The 25,523-nt window shown below is 38.7% G+C and overlaps 1 protein-coding gene across 1 annotated transcript in view; it reads right to left on the reverse strand.

Annotated features, from left to right (window-relative positions):
• acsl5 (acyl-CoA synthetase long chain family member 5) overlaps positions 1-25,523 on the reverse strand; it is a 64,378-nt gene that overhangs the window by 30,615 nt on the left and 8,240 nt on the right. Inside the window, exons 2-8 of the mRNA XM_072557435.1 lie at positions 20,136-20,297; positions 17,510-17,624; positions 17,222-17,286; positions 14,782-14,883; positions 13,106-13,205; positions 4,693-4,871; positions 866-898 (exon numbers count right to left, since the gene is read on the reverse strand). Coding sequence (XP_072413536.1) covers positions 866-898; positions 4,693-4,871; positions 13,106-13,205; positions 14,782-14,883; positions 17,222-17,286; positions 17,510-17,624; positions 20,136-20,267 — 726 coding nt within the window. The 5' untranslated portion in view covers positions 20,268-20,297. The remainder of the gene's footprint in view (positions 1-865; positions 899-4,692; positions 4,872-13,105; positions 13,206-14,781; positions 14,884-17,221; positions 17,287-17,509; positions 17,625-20,135; positions 20,298-25,523) is intronic.

The raw sequence follows: 25,523 nt of genomic DNA on the forward strand, positions 1-25,523 counted from the left end.
AGATAAATCTCGAAAATCTACCTTATTAAATCTATTTTGAGGAAGTACCATGTATGATGGATAAAGGGAAAACTGCAGGTGTAGTTAGTTTTCTAAAAAGCATTTGATTAATTAAGGCTTTTAGGCTAGATGAACAGATTGTCTAAGTCAAGGTGCAATGCCAAGCCTTTATAAAACTGGGTAAATGTAAATTTGTAGTTCTGCTTGTAGTTTTGACCACCTCAAGAATATCATAATTCGAAATAGAATTAGAGTTAGATTTCATTGTCACATGTCCTAAAGTACAGACGTGCAAGAGGACAGTGAAAAGTGTAGAAAGTTGCCATTCACAGTGTCATCTGAGGCAGTAGAGAGGGTGTGAGCAATTCACTATGACACTGCCAAACATGAAGCAATGTAAAGGTTGAAAAATTGGGGCAATTTTTATGAGAGAAAAGTAATAGGTGATTTATTAGGTTGTAAATGGATGCAGCAGAATAGACAGAAACAGACTGCTTCTGGTGTTTGACTGGCACAGGATAAGGAAGCATTAAGCCTGACTAGGCTGATAAGTTGCACAACATTTCAGAACAGGTTGGGTAGAAATTTGATAGAAAGGGAACAAAAGGAATGTGTAACATGAGTTGTGTTCATGAAGATAAAATCCAACATAAATTGGCCAGAAACACTCTATGTAACTGCACTTCCTAGTCTTGAATTTGGTTTGTTTACCTGTTAATACGAATGAGCTGGTTTATATGATACTGACAAATCAGGTTAACATTATATTATCTAATAATTAATCCCTCAATATGACAGTAAATCAAAAAAGAGATTAAAACAGAGTAATGATTCAGCAATGTCACTATCATCATACATTACTTACAATTGGCTTTTTTGAATTCGCTCTTCCAAGATCCTATGAAGGAAAACATTTGTAATTAATATTTGTGGCTTTCCGAAGCTTCTGCTGAGGAAGTTGGAGCATTGAACTGTAAAGACATAAATAACAGTGTAGTATGGATAATGGTATATGGTTTGCTTAGGGAATCAAAGGTAGTAAAAGATTTATTAGTGTTATGAGTCAGTAGTGAGCTGCATACTATTGCAGAGATTCTAAATAATTATTTCAAATAAAGTAAACATTTCAAAATTTAAATCAAAGCAAAATACTGAAGACTCCGGAAATCTGAATAAAAGTAGAGAATGCTGGAGAAACTCAGCAAGTCTAGCAACATGTGTGGAGAATGAAACAAGAATGAACATTTTGAGTCCAAAGGGACTGGAAAATGGTGGTTTTATTCTGTTGGAATAATTCTGTTGGCATATTCTACTGGGGGAGGAGAAGAAATGTTGAGGGCGACCAGAACAAAAGACAAATGGAGTGCTAAATGTGATCGAGATAGAGATATCACATAGGGGTGAAAAGGAGAAAGTAGAAAGTAGGCGACTGACTGTGTGGAGTTTGCACGTTCTCCCCGTGTCTGCGTGGGTTTTCTCCGGGTGCTCCGGTTTCCTCCCACAGTCCAAAGATGTGCAGATCAGGTGAATTGGCCATGCTAAATTGCCCGTAGTGTTAGGTAAGGGGTCGATGTAGATGTAGGGGTATGGGTGGGTACGCTTCGGCGGGGCGGTGTGGACTTGTTGGGCCGAAGGGCCTGTTTCCACACTGTATGTAATCTAATCTAATCTAATCTAGATCCACTCTGCTAATAGCATAGCCAACAAGATGTAAACAAGACACAATTTGTGGTTTAGGTGGGAGGGGTCTGGAGAGAGATAGGGAGACCATTAGTAATCAAAAATGGTGGACAGAGGTCATGCTTTGAGGTTGTGGAAACAATGTTTAATCCTAGAGGCTGTAAGGTGCCTGCCCTGAAAATGAGGTGTTGTTCCCTCCAGTTTGCAATGAGCTTCATTGGAACCCTATAGCAGGCCCAGGATGGAAACATTAACATGGGAGCAAGGCAGTTTCTTGAAATGACAAGAAACTGGAGGGTCCTGGTCCTTCTTATGGACAAAACAGAGGGGTTCAGCAAAGTAGTCACCCAGTCTACATTTGGTCTCACTAATGTACAAGGGGGATTGTAATTTCAGCAGTGAATACAATAGGCTAGATTCAAAGATGGACAAGTGAAACATTGCATCACCCGGAAGGTATGTTTAGGGCCTTGGACAATGAGAGGCATGGAGGTGTTCGGTAAGTGTTCCACCTTCTGCGATAGCATGGGAAGATGCCATGGGGAGTGGGGGTGTTGAGGAAGTGTACATATCATGGACATGGGCTGAATGGCTAACTCCTGTGCTTTAAACATCTATAATGAGAGAGGTTCTCTTTGAAACTTATAAAATTCTGACAGGGCTAACAGATTGGATGCAGGGATGATATTTCCTTGAGGTGGATGGCAGGAGTGGGGAAGGAGTTTGGGGCGGCACGGTAGCTCAGTGGTTAGCACTGCTGCCTCACAGCGCCAGGGACCCAGATTCGATTCACGCCTTGGTTGACTGTCTCTGTGGAGTTTGCACATTCTCCCCATGTCTGCATGGGTTTCCTCCAGGTGTTCCAGTTTCCTCCCACAATCCAAAGATGTGCAGGTCGTGCTAAATTGCCCATAGTGTTAGGTGCATTAGTCAGAGGGAAATAGGTCTGGATGGGTTACTCTTCGGAGGGTCAGTGTGGACTGGTTGGGCTGAAGGGACTGTTTCCATACTGTAGGGAATCTAATCTAATCTAATAATGGTCAAGAACATGGGATTATGGAGTTTATGGAGTTCAATCTGGATAAATGCGAAGTGATGCATTTTGGAAGGTTGAACTCAAATGCTGAATATAGTATTAAAGACAGGATTCTTGGCAGTGTGGAGGAACAGAGGGATCTGGGTGTGCAAGTACATAGATCCCTCGATGTTGCCATCCAAGTGGATAGGGTTGTGAAGAAAGCATATGGTGGTTTGGCTTTCATTAACAGGGGGGATCGAGTTTAAGACCCGTGAGGTTTTGCTACAGCTCTACAAGTCTATGGTGAGACCACATTTGGAATATCGTGTCCTGTTCTGGTCGCCCTACTGTAGGAAAGATACAGAGGCTTTGGAGAGGGTACAAAGGTTTACCAGGATGCTGCCTGGACTTGAGGGCTTGCCTTATGAAGAAAGGTTGAATAAGCTCTGACTTTTCTCTCCGGAGAGAAGGAGAAAGAGAGGAGACCTGATCGAGGTATACAAGATAATGAGTGGAATAGATAGAATCAATAGCCAGAGACTTTTCCCCAAGGCAGAATTGACTGGTATGAGGAGTCATAGTTTGAAGATATTAGGAGGAAGAAAGAAAAAGATAAATTTTCGAAAGGACAGAGTCAATAGTTTGGGATGAGAGTGGGAGACCAACATTTAGGTGGAAGATCAGCCATGATCACAATGAATGGTGGAGTGAGATCAATGGCATACTTTTGGTTTTGTCTTCAAAGCTTCTATAATAATAAAGTTAGCTTTAGAATCAAGACTACTATAGTCTCAAAAACAATAATATCTGAAAGACCAGAAAAGAAAAGGCAGTATTTCTGCGAGTTTGGTCATTATTCACACTGAACAGACAGAAGAATGAGAATTTTGTAAATGTTGAGTGTCCAAGACCAAACTTACTGACACCTGTATAATGGACAAAAAGGCCACCTTCTACTTTCTATTCTACAATTACAGAACCATATCTCAAGTTGCTGGAGGAAGCATAAACTGTAATAGCCACACTTTCAGATGAGAGGAAAAGAAAATATTGTCAGAAAGTAGGGTAAAATCAAAGAGGAGAAACCAATTGAGATTGAAGCAAAGAGGTACATTTGTAATTCTGAAGAAAATTCACGAGTCATTTATAACTTTTAGTAGATATTCAAGGCTCCACCTGGTGTGCAGTTCATTTAGTATAAGCTAGAAACATAAGAATTAAAGCTTTTTGTGCAGATTTTTGGTAAGATATTTTCGATATGTTTATGAATGGAATCAGAAGAAGCGACAAATTTAACTGCAGTTTTCTCCAGTAATGCAGCTGATTAAAATGAATATCTGTACTAGTAACTACATGGCCAAGTCCAAAAGTAATAAGTTAACTCAATATGACCCTATGTTATCTGAGTCCATTAATCATTTTACCTGATTAAGAAGGTCATGAATATGAAGCTTTAAGTCACTGAGTTGGAACAAACCTTCCAGCTCAGCGAGCTAACTTACGTACTTATCATCAACCTAAGCTAAAATCTTCTCAAAAATCGCTAATGAAGGTTGAACCCTATAATGCATCAAGTATGGAAATTACACAAGGACAGACTTGAAGAAATCTTCAAAATATTTGTAAATTTAGATTTTTGATTTATCTTTACAATTAGTGAAATGTTTTACATTTACGGAAACTGAACAATCAATTGGATTCAATTGATTAAGTTAGGATAGTGGAACAATGTGCATGACAATATGGAAGCACATTCTTATGTCTATACATGAAAATTCAGGATTTTAAAATTTTTTTGTTAGCTACAATGATGATGAGCTTTTACTTCTGGTTTGATTGACAAAACATGAATTCCACCCAGCCTGAAGCATAGGCCAAAATATGAAAGATGAATGTTGGAAAGGACCTTATCTGTCTGTTTATTATTTAACTAATTACGTTTTAGCTTCATAGTTACATGTGGAGTAAGCAATTATTCTATCCTGCCATCTTACCTCAACTTCTTTCAAAGACAGAACTTCAATACCACATTTTGTTCCACGTTCTTTTAAAGCATCATCGAATGGATCCATTAGAATTATAGTTTTTAAAATTGGGGTGAGGTTTTTTTCATAATTTTCCAGCAAAGTGTGAACTTTGTTTGGTTTGTCACATATCACAGTGGAAATTTCAGCTGCAAGAAGAGTGTTAAAGTTAGTGAAATTGTTCCATCATAATACTTGCTGTTCAAACATAAACAGAGATTTAATCTCACACGAAATGGAAATTGAAATAGTGCATCATTTAGTAACATTCTTTTATTAAAATTTTAAAAATCACACAACACCAGGTTATTGTCCAACAGGTTTATTTGGAGGCACTAGCTTTCGGAGCGCTGTTCCTTCATCAGGTGGTTGTGGTGTATAAGATTGTAAGACACAGAATTTATAGCAAAAGTTTACAGAGTGATGTAACTGAAATTATATATTGAGAAAGACCTGGATTGTTTGTTAAGTCTCTCGTATTTTAGAATGAATATGTTGGTTTCAGTTCTTTCATATATAAATCACAGAATTTTAAAAAATTACGTTCTCAAGTGAACTTTAACAATTGGTGTCATATTGGCGCAGCTAATGTATTTAAGGTGTGAGGTGCCCTGTGTGAGGCTGTCTGTGCCACAACCTTCAGACTGATCCAAATCTAAAAAATGGATTTACAGAATCTTACATGTATTCATGCAGTTTTTGAGCAAAATAAAATGTAATTCTGCAAGTACACATTCACCCCACAAACTTCTGTGTGTGTGTGTGTGTGTGTATGTCGGGGGTGGGGGGGCAGTGAGAGGAGTACTTATGAGTGTCAAAGAACAAAGAACATTTACAACTCAGGAACAGACCCTTCGGCACTCCAAGCCTGAGCCAATCCAAATCCACTGTCAAAACCTATCGCCCAATTCTTAAGCATCTGTATCCCTCTGCTCCCCACTTACTCATGCATCTGTCCAGATGTACCTTAAATGAATCTACTGTGTCTGCCTCTACCACCTCTGCTGGCAACGTGTTCCAGGCACCTACCACTCTCTGTGTAAAGTACCCTCAGTGTGTATCCCCCTTAAACTTTTCACCTCTCACCTTGAACATGTGACCTCTCGTTATTAAATCCCTCACCGTGGGAAAAAGCTTATCTCTATCTACCCTGTCTATACCCTTCAAAATTCTGTAGACCTCAATCAGGTTCCCCTCTCAATCTCCATTTTTCTAATGAAAACAATCCTAACCTACTCAACTTTTCTTCATAGCTAGCACCTTCCATACCAGGCAACAGCCTCATAAACCTTCTCTGCATCCTCTCCAAAACATCCACATCCTTTGGTACTGTGGCGGCCAGAACTGTACACTGTTTTCTAAATGCGGCCGAACCAAAGTCTTGTACAATTTTAACATGAGCTGCCAGCTCTTATACTCAATACCCCGTCAGATGAAGGCACGCATACCATATGCCTTCTTGACCATTCTATCGACCTGTGCAGACACCTTCAGGGTACAATGGACCTGAACTCCCAGATCTCTCTGCTCATCAACTTTACCCAAGGCTCTTCAATTTACAATATAGTTGGCTGTAGAATTAGACTTCCCAAAATGCATCACCTTACATTTGCCTGGATTGAACTCCATCTGCCACTTCTCCACCCAACTCTCCAGTCTATCTATACTCTCCTGTAATCTTTGACAGTCCCCTATGCTTTCTGCTACTCCACTAATCTTTGTGTCATGATTTGGAGATGCCGGTGTTGGACTGGGGTGTACAATGTTAAAAATCACACAACATCAGGTTATAGTCCAACAGGTTTAATTGAAAGCACTAGCTTTCTGAGCACTGCTCCTTCATCAGGTGATTGTGGAGTACTCCAATTAACCATTTAATGCTTTCAACTAATCTTCGTGTCATCTGCAAACTTACTGATCAGACTAACAATGCCCTCTTCCAGATCATTTATGTATATCACAAACAACAGTGGCCCCAGCACTGACCCCTGTGGAACACCACTGGTCACCTTTCTCCATTTCGAGAAACTCCCGTCAACTACTGCTCTCTGTCTCCTGTTACTCAACCAGTTCTTTATGATTAGATTGGATTAGATTCCCTACAGTGTGAAAACAGGCCATTTGGCCCAACCAGTCCACACCGACTCTCCGAAGAGTAACCCACCCAGAGCCATTTCCCTCTGACTATTGCACCTGACACTATGGGCAATTTTGCATGGCCAATTCACCTGATCTGCACATCTTTAGACTGTGGGAGGAAACTGGAGCACCCGGAAGAAGCCCACACAGACACAGGGAGAATGTGCAAACTCCACACAGATGGTCGCCCGAGGCTGGACTCGAACCTAGGTTCCTGGTGCTGAGAGGCAGCAGTGCTAACCACTGAGTCACCATGTCGCCCCAAGCTAGAACACCCTGCACACCATGTGACTTCACTCTTGAAACCTTTTCAAGCACCTTACTAAAGTTCATGTATATGATATCTACAGTCCTTCCTTCTTCTATCAACTCGGTCACTTCCTCAAAGAACTCCATTAAGTTGCACAATCTCCCCTGCACAAAATCATGTTGCCTATCATTGATAAGCCCATTCTTTTCTAAATATAAATAGATTTTATCCCTCAGTACCTTCTCCAACAACTTTCTCACCACTGTCATCAGGCTCACTGGTCTGTAGTTACCTAGAATATCCCTACTGCCCTTCTTGTACAGGGGAAAACATTAGCAACCCTCCAGTCCTCCGGCACTTCACCTGTGTTTAAGGATGCTCCAAAGATATCTGTCAGGGCCCCAGCTATTTCCTCTCTTGCCTTCCTCAGCAACCTGAGATAGATCCCACCTGGTCCTGGGGATTTGTCCACCTTAATATCCTTTAGCCTACCCAACACATCTTCCCTCCTTATGTCAACGTGATCCAGAGTAAACAAACTTCTATCTCTAATCTCAACATTCATCATGTCCCTCTCCTCAGTGAACACTGATGCAAAGTTATAATTGAAAAATTCACCTATTTTCTCAGGTTCAACACACAACCTTCCTTCCTTATACTTTAGTGAACCAATCCTTTCTCTAGTTATCCTCTTGCTTCTTACATATGAATAAAAGGCCTTGGTATTCTCCTTAATTCTGCTCGCTAAAGTTATTTCATGACCCCTTTTAGCTCATTTGTTTCCTCACTTAAGATTAGTCCTACTCTCCCAATAGTCCTCCAAGGCACATTCTGTTCTTAGCTGCCTGGACCTTATGTGCGCTTCCCTTTTCCTCTTGACTAGCTTCACAATTTCTCCTGTCATCCACGGTTCAAAAATCTTGCCTTTCCTATCCCTTGTTTTCAAAGGAACATGTCTATCCCGCTCTACCTTCAACCTATCTTTGAAAGCCTCCCACATATCAAATGTTGACTTTCCTTCAAATAGCTGCACCCAATCCACATTTCCCAGCTCCTGCCGAAATTTGATATAATTGGCCTTGGCCCAGTTTAGTACTCTTCCCTTAGGACCACTCTCATCTTTGTCTACAAGTATTCTAAAACTTAAAGAATTGTGGTCACTATTCCCAAAGAAATTCCACACTGCAACTTCTACCACCTGGCCTGGTTCATTCCCCAATACCAGGTCGATTATGGCCCCTTGCCTCATCGGATTTTCAACATACTGCTCTAAAAAACTTTCCTGGACGCTCCTTACAAAAATGCTGCCCCATCCAGACCTCTGACACTAAATGTATCCCAGTCAATGGTGGGAAACTTAAAATCTCCCATCCCCACCACCCTGTTGCCTGTATATATTTCCATAATCTGTTTACCTATTTGTTCTTCTACTGTTGGGAGGCCTGTAATACAGCCCCAAAAATGTAACTGCACCCTTCTTAATTCTCAGCTCTACCCATAATGCCTCACTGCTCAAGCCCTCCATAGTTCTTTCTTTAGCACAGCTGTAATATCATCCCTGATCAGCAATGCAACTCCTCCCCCCTTCCTCCTTTTACTTCCCTCCTTGTCCTGTCTGAAGCATCTATATCCTTGAACTTTTAGTTGTCAATCATGCCCTTCCTTCAACCAAGTTTCTGTGATCGCAATGATGTCATACTCCCAGGCACCAATCCAAGCCCTAAGTTCACCTGCCTTACACACTATACCCCTTGCATTAAAGTAAATGCACTTTAGGCCGCCAGTTCTTTTGCGTTCATCTGCTCTCTGCCTACTCTTCCCCTTTGTAATGCTAACTTCACGATCCTTACAGTCTCTAGTTTCCACCTCACTGTCTACTGGTCTTCTCCTTGGATTCCCAGCCCCCTGCCACATTAGTTTAAAACCTCCCCAACAGCAGTAGTAAAAATTACCCTTAGGACATTAGCTCCAGTCTGGTTCAGGTGTAGACCACCCAATTTGTAATAGTCCCACTTTCCCAAAAACTGGTTCCAGTGTCCCACAAATCTGAACCCCTCCCTCCTACACCACCCCTCAAGCCTATTCTTTCAAGCACACAAACATACAGACAATCCGACACACACTCCTGCAGACACACACTATTCCTACAGATCCATATACCCATGCAGACCCTCTCTCATACACAAACTCTCTCTCATACGCTCACACATACACTCTCACACGCACACATGTACCCTCTCACAAATTTACACCCATTTACACTCACAGTCACACACATACACATCCACACATTCTCTCACAGACACTCATAACCCCCAGCCCACACACACACTTAGATGCACACACACATATACGTATAAGTTTGTGGGGTGAATTTGCACTTGCAGAATTACAGTTTATTTTGCTCAAAAACTGCATGAATGCATGTAAGATTCTGTAAATCTATTTTTTAGATTAGAATCAGTCTGACCATTGTAGTATAGACAGTCTCACACAGGGCATCTCACACCTTAAATACATTAGCTGGGCTGACATGACACAATTGTTAAACTCCACTTGAGAATTTAACTTTAAAAAAGCTCTACGATTTACATATGAAAGAATTGAAACCAACATGCTCATTCTAAAAGATGAGAGACTTAACAAACAATCCAGGTCTTTTTCAATGTATAATTTCAGTTACAGCACACTGTAAACTTTTGCTATAAATTCTGTGTCCTATGATCTTATACTCCACAACCACCTGATGAAGGAGCAGTGCTCTGAAAGCTAGTGTTTCCAAATAGACCTTTAGATAAGATTACCTACAGCGTGGAAACAGGCCGTTCGGCCCAACAAGTCCACACCGACCCTCCGAAGAGCAACCCACCCAGACCCATTCCTCCACATTTACCCTGACTAATGCACCTAACGTTACAGGCAATTTACATAGAACATAGAACATTACAGCGCAGTACAGGCCCTTCGGCCCTCGATGTTGCGCCGCCCTGTCATACTAACCTGAAGCCACCCTGTCCTATTAATCTGAAGCCCATCCCACCTACACTATTCCATGTACAAATTCCATTTAGCATGGCCAATTCACCCAACCTGCACAACTTTGGACTGTGAGAGGAAACCGGAGCACCCGGAGGAAACCCACGCAGACACGGGGAGAACGTGCAAACTCCATACAGACAGTTGCCCAAGGCAGGAATTGAACCTGGGTCCCTGGCGCTGTGAGGCAGCAATGCTAACCACTGAGCCACCGTGATGCCCTGGACTATAACTTGGTGTCGTGTGATTTTTAACTTTGTCTACCCCAGTCCAATACCAGCATTTCCTAATCTTTACTAAAATTGTCCTTCCACAAAAACCACCATCATAGACCATATGAAATAGTAACAGAAGTAAGTCATTCAGCCCCTCAAGCCTGTTCTATGATTCAGTTGGATGATGGCTGATCCAACATTCCTCACATCCAATTTCCTGTTTCTTCCCCCATAACAATCACTAATAACCCTTTATTCCCCTCCTGATCATGGATCTGTCTAACTCAGATATACTCAAGCACTCTACCCCCACATCAAGGAGCTCCAATGACTTTCAACCCTCAGACAATAAATTCCTAATCTCAGTCTTAGATTGACTCGCCTTAATTTTGAGTCTATGCCCTCTGGTCCTAGACTCTCCCACGTAGGGAAACATCCCCTCTGTGTTTATCCTATCAAGCCCCTTAAAAATTCTATATGCTTTAATGAAATCACCTCCCATTCTTCTAAACTTCAGTGAGTTGAGTCCCAACCTGTTTAAACTTTGCTCATAAGACAATCCTCCCCAGTACGGATCATTTAAGTGAACCTTCTCTGAAGTACCTCCAATGAAAATACATCATTCAGCCAGTTAGTCAATTAGCAATCATGAACGTTTTAATGTAATCTTGTCATAAAGGATCAAGTCAATTCAAATCTTTCTCCCAATAATTAGATGAACTAAACTTGGCACAACTTAAATCCTTCAATCTTTTTATCGAAATCGCAAAAGATTCCTTCCAAGAAACTGCAAATGTTCTTTACCTCTGTTTTAGAGTAGTACATTGTTTAACATGATGGGTCAGACTTTTACAGTCAGCAAGACTCTGTCGAACTTGAACAATAGCAGTGAGACCCAGATGTAGAAGTTCTGCCCCATTGCCAACAAATCTAATTTATACTAGTCTGGGAAATTCAAACAGGAAGGAAGCCTAAATTCAGCATTAATTTCAAATGACTTTTCTGAGTTAAAGGATCTTAAACCACAATGTGAGAGTCACAAATTTATGAAGAAATGTAAATTGAATAGAGGATAAAGATCCAATTAAATTTTAATTTCTGATATTTTAGAAATAACTTGCTCTTTAAATACTAAAAGCAAAATACATTGAAGCTGGTAGAGTTAGTCTGCTTGATTGCTTTATTGATGGGTAATCAGGTTATGGCTGGAAAAATGTAATGTCTGTTCAAGCAATTCCAAGAGTTCTTTGTTGATGTCTCCAAGTGTTATTATGATATCATGAATGTTTTATCTGAGTTTCAAAAGCTACAGTTATCTCAGTCAGATTAATTCTGAGTTCACAATTTGACAGTTTGAAAAGGCTATTAAAGGTTTAGCTGTAATTGATGTGGGGTCTACATAGGACTTTGTTCATTTTTATAAAGATTAACCACTGGACTGGAAAGGATTGTGAACTTTTTTTCCACAGTCAAGTGTTGAAAGCAGAGCTGAATCAGACAATTGGAAATGTTTTTGTGTCCATACATCTGCTGAAGTCTGCTTATGGAGGATAATGGATGTGTAGCAATATAGGCAGCAAGGGGACAACACTCGCTGCAAACTGTGTGACTGTCCACATGCACAGCCACTCCAGTGAATGCATGTTAACTCCATTTCCAGCATTGACTTCTGGTTCCAGATCTCAGAAACCTTGTTTGTAGGATAGGAAGGGCACTGAAGGAGTGGGTTGGACTTGAAGGGGTGTGAGTCTTGCTGACTCTAAAATTCTGACCCATGAGAGGGCCTACCAGCTTGTTAAACAACTGAGACCAAGTCCCAGAGAATTGATTCAGGACGTCTAATCAGAATACCTCAGCACCCACAACCTCCTGTAGCTACCTACTGTCTGCTTCCATGATCAGTGAGCCCAGCTTAATCCTGTCCTCATGGGTTGAAAATTGTGTTTTTTGGGACACTTTGTATTAAGGCAGGAAATTTCATGTTTTAAGCTAGGTGCCTTAGCCCTGTTTGGAAGATTGTGAATCCAGATCTTCTTGTGCTGTTCGTTGGATCAGCAGTTCCATTCTGCAACTAATGCTCATTGATAGAATGGTTTCCTTGTTCTGCATGCGGGATCATAGAATCATTCCCAACTTTACAAACTGAAGGAATGGTCTATGTGCAGACTTATGCCACACTGGAGATAAGAAAAGCTATTGTTATGTTGTAAACTGTAGCATTAACTAACTCCTCTCTTCTTTCTTCAATCCACAGATAGAGGTACCTTATCTGATGCCCATTCTTTCTCAATGCTTTCTTCCTCTTAATACGTGAGGCTATTCATATAGGTCCCATTGCTGCTTTGGTACAATTTAGCTATTACGGGCACCTGAATCTGACTATACTTTGCCTGTAGTTATATTAGTCATAGCAATCAGAATAGATTCTTATCTATCATTTACCCACACTCCATTTTAAAGATAACATTCATTCCCAGGCATAAATACTCGGAGAAAAATCAAACATATGACCCACTTTCAAGATGACCTGCCCGACAGTTTGGAGGAAACTAAACAAATGTCCATTTTCATACAATGCAATTATTTCACAAACTGCTACTGAGGGATGCAGGAGCACAGAACGATGCAGAACAAGTAACTTATATAACAGACCGATCTCTGCTTTCAATACAGATAATTATTACACAGTGACATACATGGTTATATTTCACAAGTAAAAAAAACTTTCTTCACTGGTGTGTACCTTTGTTAATGATGTAAACAATAGCTTCAGGTCCTAAAGTGTCGTACAAAGGTACCACAGCCATAGAGTAAGTATAGCAAGCCAGCTCAGAAATGATCCACTATTAAAAGACAAGTTCTGGAATTAGTATCTCAATTAAAGACAGCATAAGTTATAAGTAAAAACAGTTTACAAATCCATTTGCAAGATATCATTTCACAACAAATACATCAGTATATTGCATGGGACACCAAGTCAATGATAAATCATCATTTTTCTGCCATTGAGGCATGGAATATGAAAGAACGCTAAAGCTAAAATATTGTTTGAATCCAAATTTATCCAAATTCATTTATTCAGATCAGAATTATTACTGAATGTAGGTAAAAGTCAATGTTATCTGATGTTCACTGAACAGTCATGATAAAATTACTCAAATAGAGCTCTCACGTCGCATTGCCTAAACAACTGAAAATGGAAATAGTTCTAATACCAGGAGGATTTGATCATCTTTTAATATCAAGTTAGTCGGGAAAAATGATAATCTAATTTAATTACGGGATTTATCTCAGATTAACTAGATAATCTTTGAACAGTAGACAATTTGATCCCAGAGTATAAGTTAATTAGCTAGCTGTTTATTATCCCCTCCTTGTTGGATAAATAAGTATGAGCACATTGTGATCAGTGAGACTTTTGCATTATGACTGCAGCCTTCTACAATGGTCTCATCTGCTAGCTGTTTATATTTAGGAAAAAAATTCAATTATTTTTATATGTTCAAAGTTGGCAAAGAGGTTCCATCACTAGTTGATCAAATTCAGCAGGCCAGTATGTACAACAAGAAATGTTACATTCTGTCTCAATAAAGTATTTTCGCCTACTATTATTGGTGGCCAAATCTTCAACTGACCTCCACAATGCCTTGAGACACCAAAAAAAGGAGTATGGATAGCAATTGTACAAGTATACTATTTCTCGGATCACAAAGTTATGAGGGGCATAGATAAGATGAATAGTTAAGGTCTTTTTCCCAATGTCGGGGAATCCAAAACTAGATGGCATTGGTTTAAGGTGAGAGGAAAAAAAATTAAAAGAGACCACTCTTTCACACAGAAGGTGGTTCGTGCTGTGAATGAATTGTCAGAGGATGTGGTGGAAGCTGGTACAACTACAACATTTAAAAGACATTTGGATGGGTATATGAATAAGAAGGGTTTAGAAGGATATGGGTCAAATGCTGGCAAATGAGACTCGATCAATTTACAATATCTGGTCGGCATGGACAAGTTGGGCCGAAGGGCCTGTTTCTGTGCTGTGCATCTCTATGACTCTCTGACTCAAAGTGGGGTATGTGGGCCCAGTTACAACATTTAAAAGATACTTAGTAGATGAGTACATGAATAGGAAATGTTTGGAAGGATATAGGCCGGCAGCTTAATTGGGGATTATATTCAGCACGGACTGGTTGGATCAAAGGATGTGTTTCTATGCTGCCTGTGTGGCACATATTACGAACTAACCTGGGGCCAGTCCATTTCTTAGACAGCACTATCAGCTCTACAGAAATCTAGTCATAAGATGTAGATTAACAAAATTGAGTTGAGTGATAAAATGAGAGCCCAAGCCTTTGGGTTTGTGAATTGCAATCATAACAAGAAAATAATTTGAATTGATTAATGTTAGGAGTACATTACCTCAGGTCTATTTTGAGCAAATACACCAATGTACTGATCTGGTGATGGATTGCATCCTCGATATAAAAGGCCAGATCCAAGGTACTCTGCTCTGTCAGATACCTACAAATAGATAAGACAGTTTTAAAATCGAGATTGCTTTCTTATAGATCAGTGCATTTTAACCCAGACTGTCTGGTAGATTTCATACAGTCTTCTCCACCTTAACAAAAAACAACAGGTAATTGCCATATAACTCACTATTTGGTATCCTACTGATGATTTTTGTTCCTTGATTACATCAGGACAACTCCAGGAATGGTTAGATGCATACTGGATGCATCTCTTTGACTAGATTGTCTCCTTCCTATACCTGGCTGGGAAAGCTCACAAAGACAAGCAGTCATTTCTTTCTAGCGACCACCCAGAATAATTCTAGTCTGTGATATTCACTCATTTTTAGGGGACCTTGCACCATGATCTCAAAAATGACACTCACTGCCCTCTTTCTCACGGCAATGTTAAACACATGAAGACAAATTTTGCTTACACAAGTTGAATTGACACCCCTTTAAAAATAACAGCCAGGTTCCAGTTTCAGTGTTCTTGTTTCTGGGTTTTCTTACCTGCACCTGGATCTTCAAAGGGTGAGGGCTGATTCAGACCGTGAGACTACACCCACATGCCTGATCTGGCTAACTCTATTATGGAGATAGGTATGGCCTGTGTCTCCACACATTACAGGATGGTGCACTAGCTTTTTAAAAGGAACGTGACTGATAGCACATCAGTGGAGTTGTGAAACATAGCCTGCACGAGGGATCATATTGAAAGGGAAATTTGAAAGGTCCTCTTCACACCTCCCCAATTCCAAGGTATCTGTCCCCTGTCCTCAACTGTCATGTGCCTTATGCGAGAATATGTCTCTGCAAACACTCCCAAATGGCCCCCTCATGCTCCCCATGTTATGGCATAGCAATATCACTGGGACTGGAAAAGCACAGCTGGTCAGGCAGCATCTGAGGAGCAGGAGAATCGACGTTTCAAACGTAAGCCCTTCATTAGGTCCTCAAATGCTGTCTGATCAGCTATGCTTTTCCAGCGCCACACTCTTCAACTCTGATCTCCATGATCTGTAGTCCTCACTTTCACCATAGCAATATCACTGTCCACAGTATAGTGCATAGAAACAAAGAACCTTATAGTCACCAGTGTCTGTGTAAAACACAAGCTTAGAAAAGTGTTCATTCATAACTTTCCACTGTACTAAAACAGTGTTTATAAAAACCTTGATTCATTACAGCCCAATAAGTTTACCAATAATCCACACAATACAGATCAAAATATTTTTGATTTTCAGGACTATCTGGCAGTCTTCATGACTGCTTTTCTTCAATATCAAGGTGCAATGATTGTTATATAAAATAGGGTTCTGTCTACTAATATACGTAGCTCCTAAATATGCGCAAATACATCAAACTCTGAGCTCAACTATTAATCTTAAATCAGTTTCCAATGTAATTCTTAGCAATGTCCAAATTATTTTGACTATTTGTAATGTACAACACATTAATTATGGTCTCCCAGTCTGTGCTTGCAAGACTTGAACTGTATGCCTACCATTCTGCTACTGGGCACTATTAAATGGAAATATAATTATACTTTTTGCATCAATGTTTTTTCATGAGTGCTTACATTTGTATTTCAGTAATCTAACCTGAATTCTATTGCAGGCCCTACAGAACACAAGCATACTCAGCTATGGACCCCAGGTATACATAGGCAGGATATTAGTTCTGATAATTAACTGATTTTTGTACTGTGATTAGGACATTGTGAGTCACTCCATTCCCAATATAGCGTCTTCTAATTACATATCATACCAATACTATTACAGTTCAAATTAGATTCCGTTGCAAAGCAGTAACAGAAGTACTGAAATCATCAGGTACCCTGAAATAAGAGTTTCAGTCATGAGTTTTATTTAAGGTAATTTTCCAGTTGTAGATTATTTTACTATTTTACTAGCTTTACAGGTGGATATGTATGAATTTCAAAAGGTGAGTGTCTTGTGACTAGCTATGATTTTATGATTTTCCAGCAAAAGATAAAGTTTGAATGGAAACTATTAGTTTATCAACCTCTAACAATGCCATGTAACCACCTCAAAGTTCAGCCAGCTGTAATTCAAATGACAGATAGCTAGGGTACAAAGTTCATTTGCATGAAAGTGAATGGATTTGAAGTCAAATCAATGCATAAGACAGAGGCATTGTGTTATTTGGAGAGGAAGGGTGGAGGACCTAGAATTCCTTTTCTACTTCCACCAACACCAATAAAAAAATTTTGGCACTTCTCAGGATGAATCAGTTCTCAAAATTAGTATTTTATAACATTTAATAACTGTATATAGTTCTCTCCAAATTATTTTCAGTATTTCCTTATTAATCCCAATACATACCTGTTTGTATGAAAGCCACTGATAGGGCTGATTAGGTTTCCTGTAGCCTAGACAAGGTCCATCATCTGACAGGAAAAATAAATATTTGACAGTGAATATCAAATGTCGCAAAAAGATCTTGGGTATATGAATAGGAAGGATTTAAAGGCATATGTACCAAATGCTGGCAAATGGGACAGGATCAGATTGGAAAGTCTGGTTGGGGGGATGATTTGGACCGAAGGGTTATGTTTCTGTACTGCATGACTCTATAAATATTTTTAGCCACAAGACAGTATATTTTCATACCTGATACATGTAAACCTCTTTGGAAAGCTTCATAAAGTGTTTTGGCATCGTCATAAAAGTAAGATATCACATTATCATCCTTCAACAGTGCACATCGCCTGGCACCTTCATTGTTCTGAAATAAAAATAAAATATTTTAACATTTATTAAGAAAACATCTCCAAGCGACAGTTTGTCATTGTCAGAACAAATCATATTGCAAGTCCAGGCTGAACACTTCTAAGTCAATTTATAACACATTCTGCAACAGAATAATTACTACTCTACCTCAAAGCATTTTTACAGCAAAATTAGAGGCAGGACAGAAGATAACATTTTACCTGTTTCAACTACTGGCCCCTGTACCTTTTGGCAACATTCTTTGAGGCAACCTAATTCATCTCCTCTGAGTCTGCTATCCTTTGGACATTTGCAAGCTCAGAGGGTAGCAATCCCACCAAAGGATGGTGACTTTGAAGGTGCTTCCATCTCTTGGCACCTTCTGAAGACTTTGAAATGTTTTAAAAAATTTCTGGCCCCAGTTTCCAGGGGAACCCTTTGGAAGGGAAGCCATCTAGCACTACTTTGGCCCAGTGTTCATTGCCATAAAGAGGGTTAGGGTTGGAGACCTCATGGCTTACCCAACCAGGAACTTGTCTGGATTCAGAACTGGCAGATGGTGGCATCCATAATTTGGAAATCTCAATGCCATTCTACCCTAGCCACACACACACCAAATACATCCCACAAACTAGCAGTTACTAATTCAAACTTCTTTGAAGATTGTCCAAATTTGAGAATTTCCTCCAGGCTCCACTTTCAAGCTGGTCTCTATGGATCCAGAATGATCTTCCCAGTGACTGCAGGATGGTGTTTTCTCAATTTGCTGAACTAGTATCCAGTGATGTTTTAAAATTCTCATCCAACGGAAATTAAAGTGGACCCCATATCTCTCCTTTTGGGCTTTTCGAACTTATCCTCCCTGGACATGCACGGGAAGAGACTATTTTCTATTCTCTCTTTCTGTGCAAGGAAAAATATTTTGGTAAACTGGGTGGCTGAGGGTCCCCCTGGACTTTCAAATTGGCACAGATTAATTATGGAATGTATTCCCCTTGACTTCCTTACAAATATGGTGCACCGAAAGACCGAATTATTTTATAAAATATGGCAGCCCTTCTTGAATTATATGAATATAGATATTTCGGCTATCCTAACAAGGGCTTTTATTTAATTGAGATTACGAACCTGGCTGGTCCGGGGCCCCTTGGGAGAGGAATCCCGCACGAATATGGGTTTTGTTACATTTGATGTTAACACATTCCGAGCATGTATCTCACTATCCAATTTCTATGTTATCCGCTGTTTTTTTTTCTCTTTCTCTTATTTGAATTATTTGAATAAGAGACTTAAATATACACTCTGGTTAGTTGTAGGTTAGATTAGTAGTTAGTTGAGTTTTGTCTATTTTTCTCGGTATTTTTCTTTTGTTAAATTTTGGTTATTATATATTTAAGATTTAATTGTATATCAATGTTCGTGCTTGAGAGTTTTGTTTATTTTTGTAAACTTGTAAAAATGTTAAATTTCTAATAAAAATATCTATTTAAAAAAATTCTCATCCATGTTTTCAAAGCCTCTTCCCTCCCATTGCTCCATTACCACAATCTTTAGAGATTCTAATCTGAGTTCATCTAATTCTGCACTCTTTATCTTCTTAGATTTTAATTGTGCCCGAACGCTAAGCTCTGCAATCTCTTCCCTAAATCCCTCCACCCCACTTTTCTCCTTTCATACAGAGTATAAAACCTATCATGTCTAAAAGTTTTTGGTGATCTGCCCTAATATCTCACAATGAGGCCAAGTATTAGATTTGATTTTAGAATGTCTGAGGATGTACAATAAAGCGAACAAAACCTATACCCTATGAATGAACACTGTCTTTTAAAAAAAAGAGCATCTCAGGCTGATTTATCTGGAAAAAGTGTAAATTGTTGATGATAGCTGGTTAAATGCCATAGCAGCAGGTCAGGACTCCCCAGATTCTCCAGAATTCTTCTCGTTGAGATGGAGCATTTGTTTCATAACTCTGACTGTATCATATTAGATTTAAAACTGAAAACCTATGGTACATATATTTCCTCCCCACCTACCCGAAAACAAAAATAGCATGATATTACTCTGCTAGAAAGGCAAATGCTCTTCAGAGAATATAAAGGATAAATGTATTCCCTGGTGTGGCTGTAATGTCCAGGTTTGATTCTGTAAATGGCAGTGATTTAATTGACTAGGATTGGGTTAGACACACTAAATTCAAACTCACCTCAGCATTACTGGGGAAAGCTTATAAATATGAATAATTATCCAGTTCAGGAATCATTGGGTCACAACATGCATGGAGCTTTCTCAAAGTTTGAAACAGATACAGAAGAGGAAAGTCAAAATGCTCAGAAACGATTAAGGTGGCCAGCAATTGTATTGCTTCGAACTCAGAAGGTGAGCTCCACAATTCAAGCCAAAGGGAAAATTACAAATCTAGATTAAGTAGGAAGAAACATTTTAGGTGAAGAAAACTTTCCAACTTAACAAACTTGTAAGCACTCAAGTCACTTTTACCATTATATTTTTTGTCAGAATTTCTACTTGCCTTAGTTTGCACAGATTGCTTGGAAAGGTCACATGTGACTTTAATGGGTTTTGGTTTGGCTGTCACCCAGTAAAAAACAGTTGCAATCAGAACCAGAACAGATACAGAGCAAGTCAGGAGCAGGATGCTCATGTTTTTAACTTCTGAAACAAAGCTGTAAACCTGAAAGAATTGCACAACAAGAAATCAGTCAGTGAGACATTTTTCATAATGCATCACAAAACACATTCTTTTAATTACAACATCAATATCAATAGTCATAGAGTCAGAGAGATATACAGCACGGAAACAGACCCTTCAGTCCAACTCGTCCATGCCAACCAGATATCCTAAAATAATCTCATCCCATTTGCCAGCATTTGGCCCATATCCCTCTAAACCCTTCCTAAACATGTACCCATTCAGATGCCTTTTAAATGCTGTAATTGTGCCAGCATCTACCACTTCCTCTGGCATCTTGTTCCATACACGCACCCCCTTTGTGTGAAAAAGTTGCCCCTTAGATCCCTTTTAAATCTTACCCCTCTCACCCTAAATTTATGCTCTCTAGTTCTGGACTCCCCCACCCAGGATAAAGATGTTGGCTATTTATCCTATCCATTACCCTCATGATTTAAAAACCTCTATAAGGTCACGCCTCAGCCTCTGACGCTCCAGGGAAAATATCCCAGCTTATTCAGCCTCTCCCTATAGCTCAAACCCTCCAACCCTGGTAACATCCTTGTGAATCTTTTCTGGACCCTTTCAAGTTTCACGACATCCTGTCTATAGAAGGGAGACCCGAATTGCACACAATATTCCAAAACTGGCCTAACCAATATCCTGTACAGTGGCAACATGACCTCCCAGCTCCTATACTCAATGTTCTTTTTATTAACATGATTTACATGACACCAATTTTGTTTTTTACCCTCTTTCTCAAGCATATAGATTGAGAATCTTGCATAAGTGCCTGAGTTAGTTAGTAGTCATTAATTACAAATGCAAAGCTAAAATAATGATTATTTTATATAAGTTGCAAAATATTATGTATTGCTATCACAAATAAGTCACAAAGGGATCTGAAAGTAACTCAGCAGCAGACTCTTGAAAACAACTACTTTGAAGAACTGCAATTGACTCATTCATCTTCTCCTGCCTACTGATAATTAGCCATCACAATGTCATGATAACACACTGATCAGGAGCCCCAAAAGAAAACAACTTATCCTTTCATTGTTTTATTTTTCAAAATAGCCATGGATAAGAAATCATGCTTGGGGCAAGAATGCTTCTTTTTGTTATCTGAAGGCTACATTTACTTCCTATTGCAACTAATTCTAATCTACTCCACAGTGTTTTTTCCTTTTACGTCCTTCACATTTCCTTCTTTAAAGGCCTGATATTATATCGTCTTCACATTAATGGCATGTGTTTCAGAATGAATCACTCACTCAATCTAATCCAATGGATACTGTGCAAAAGGCAAATCCATTTGTTCAAACTGAACTGTTGGAATAGGCAAGGAAACACATGTTCAATCTAGACCTAATACGAGGAAATTCTTTATGACACAAAGAATGATAAGCACAATGACTAACTCCTAGAATGAATAGTGGAGGCAAGCCAATTGAATCATGCAATGGGAGTGCTGGGTGGCGGGGAGGAGGAGGAGGAGCTAATTCTGAATGGATCAACTAACATAGGCTCAGTGACCAGCATTAATCATAATTAACCTGTGACATAAAATGTTTTTATGGTACTTGAAGATAGATGAAAACCTCAGCCAAGAACTTTACTAAAGAATGAAAATATTTAAATTTGTTCAAAAGAAAAATTTAAATGAACAGTGGTATGATTAAAATTGGAACAAGCTAAGACCAAATTTGAAATACAATATCTTCATGAACACGTTTTACGTAAACATGCAACACACTATCAGAGATCATTTTGTCACATCACTTCTTCATAAAAGACAATATAGTTTATGGAATATGATGTGATTTATCTCACAATCCTATGTATTCACCTATATAAGCATCATTCATACACATTTGCTATTGCCACATCTTGGACTTGTACCTCTGTAAATGCTAATTCCATTTCTCTGAATGTTTTTGGTTATAAGGAACTCCTTTAATTTTGAACTCAAAACTCACCAAAGGTTAAGAGTTCCATCAACATTCACGTCATTGCCATTCCATGGTTTAAAAAATCATTATAAACTGTTTGTTAGGAATTAAAGTGACAATTTTTATAATGTAAAATTCTTAAGGGAGCAACAAGGTGAGAATCAACTAAATTGCCATATAATTAAGCATATATTCAAGTTGTTCCCAATAAACTGCCTGATCTTTACGTTGGAATCTTATCAAAAACCATTAACTAATTGTCAATTACTCTTATGCTTCAGTTTTATAAATGTGTTGGTAACTTGATACAGATTTAGGAAATGGAAATTTCACTTTTTGATCTAACAGTTATTTTCTGATGGTAATAGATTGTCAATATTACATTTTAAAGGAAAAGGATTCTGTCACTTTCCATCGTTTCACTCTGGTCAGTTAGAATTTTTAACTTCTTGAAAAAGATCGAATTTGACGGGTTTTCAATCTGGTAGAAGGTTCTACAAAAATGTCAATAAATGTTTTACTAATAATGTAAAACTTAAGAATGCCAGGTAAATTCATGTAAATCCTGGAACCTATTTAAATTTGATGTTTCTAGTTGTTATGGATTAAGGAAAAGCTAATGTACTGGTGCCTACCCTGCATATTCTATAATTACCACATTACTTTTCTTCATTGAAAACTGTCTGCTAATTTCTAAAACAGAAAAGAATTGGTATCAGTTCAGTAAGCATCACGAAGAACAAACCAGAAAATGTAACTTGCTCATTGATGATTCAAGCAGTTTATTCAATAACATTTAAAATCTGATTTCCAACTGTGTTTTAACAGTATCTAAGCATTTTAAGTAATCCAAAGTGTGCATTACAGTGTACTGTGTCATTCTACTTGCTACTTAAATATCATAAAATACACAAATTCACATCTGTCATGTTTTAACATTGCCTTTGGTGCCATAAATATGCAATTAGGAAATGGGTTGATGTAGGAAAAGTTCATGATCAAGCAAATTAGAGATAATTTCTTATTCGAAATAAATGAATGACATTTTCAAGTGAAGCAATGGGATTATTTGTTTTTTTCTCAAGGGTAAACATCAACTGTAATTCTTTAAAGTTAACATTAAAGCTAGAGATATTGCTAATGAATATACAGATAAACCTCTGAGGCATGCTCTGATCCAACCAGGACCTCAATGGGACTGGATGCGAAAATTTGTAATTTAAACAACTTGGGGCACAGGTGCCTGATGTATCACCTATACATAATGTGAACAAAGACCCTTTGCACAAATGCCTAGGGACTGGCCTGATTTTCTCTGAACAGACAAACCCATACTAAAGCAATTACAGCAGTGACAATTTATGAAGAAAAGTGGATGTTCGTGTAAATTAATGATGGTCCAAATTTTAAGTGGTTAGGATAGCAAAACTCTCAGTGATTGCTTTTCTTTACCCCTCTCAAACTAGCAGCAACTTTTAAAGCTGATAGTTCTACAGTTAAAAGCAGGTATCTAGAAGTTGCTGTCAGTGATTTAATGCTGTTACAAACTGTTAACCTTAAAAGGTAATTGCAGATATTACATTTTAACAATAGAATTATGCCACAAGATTTCATGTTCTTGAACAAGAGCACAAATAAAACAAATATGATTAATTTACCAATGTGGTTTATAAATACACATGTTAAACTTTGTTTTACTTCTTATTTTCCCAAGAATTATCTTTATGATATCTTGAGTTATATACTTATGTTGGGAACACTCAAAAGAATTCCACGGTCCTTTGGAACCTTAATTTCTCCAGAGTTCTACCTAGTCTCAGAGGCAAGGGCTTTATTACTATCTATTGACCCCATTTTCTACTTTGAAACTTTAATTCCTAAAATGAAACCTACGTTCTAAAATATATGTCATGAACTAGATATTTGCAACAGCATTGTTCCATAACCCCCAGAATGCAATCATGTAGAAAAGTAACCATTGTTCTGGTTACTTTTAAAATATTTCTTAGCTAATTCTACTGATTGTTTATTTTGCCACAAGACTCTGTTTGGACCACTTTCATTCTTTCATCGGATTCAAATTAGGAAATCTTCCTGTTTTGTTTCCCCACAAGATTCAAACTGAGACTAAGCCTCATCTACATCTCTCAGTGCAAATGAAGTTAGTTTTAGGGCTTTCTTCCAGTGCAGGTTTAGCTAATTGCCATTTACTTTCTGCCTCTTAGTGAACTGCAAACCACATAGGTCCAAACTGCAATTAATTCTTTCAGCAAATATGCAGATGAATTCAAACCAAAGAATCTCCCTGAGTTTCATCCAATGCCATAATGAAGTGGCAAGCTCTAGAATGATCTCAATCAACATCAAGTTAATTATTCCTCAGTTACAATTTCTTCTTTAATCTGATGGAAGGAGATGGAATTTTCAATACTTGAGGTTTTACTAAATGCTTTTAAACTATCTTAACTCTAACTTCCAAACAAAAACAGCCCCTGAACTGCAAGGATTTCAACCATCTCATAGCCGCCAACAGGATCAGAGATAGGTCATCTATTAGAATTCTCTACTAGCCTTTATGTGACCTTACCTTTCTAGCTATCAATCACTAAAAGTGAACATGTTCTCAAGATTCCAAATTTCTTTTAATTGTATTTACCCCATTTTCTACTTTGAAACTTTAATTCCTAAAACGAAACCTACATTCTAAAATATATGTCATGAACTAGATATTTGCAACAGCATTGTTCCATAACCCCCAGAATGCAATCATGTAGAAGTCAGTAATGTCATGAAAATGTTTTAGGCTATTAAACTTTAGCCTGGATTTTCATGGTGGAAGTGGTAGATGTGGTTGAAAACCTGAAGTCCTGTCTCTGCACATGTCAATTATCATTTGTTTGGATGTGGTTTTAGTGAACTGGGTGTCTGAAACACAAAGATTACATCTGGTAGGACTAGGACTGAACTTCTTGGGTACATTTGGATAGCCACAACTTCCTTTTGGAGTGGGCGAAAGTGAGGACCGCAGATGCTGAGGATCAGAGTCAAGATGAGAGTGGTGCTGGAAAAGTACAGCAGGTCAGGCAACATCCAAAGAGCAGGAAAATCGACATTTCAGGTAAAAGCCCTTCAGCCCCACTGAGAGGTCAGTTGCCCACTTGGACATGATTCCACAGCATCTTTCAGGGAAGTCCAAATTAATTTTGAGGAATGTTGGGTGGCCTGCGCAGATGAATTCTCAAAAAAAAGTGTCAAGATGAAAAGTTAAAAGTATCTT

The sequence above is a fragment of the Chiloscyllium punctatum genome, chromosome 38 (genome assembly GCF_047496795.1).
Source record: "Chiloscyllium punctatum isolate Juve2018m chromosome 38, sChiPun1.3, whole genome shotgun sequence".
Lineage (NCBI taxonomy): Eukaryota > Metazoa > Chordata > Chondrichthyes > Orectolobiformes > Hemiscylliidae > Chiloscyllium > Chiloscyllium punctatum.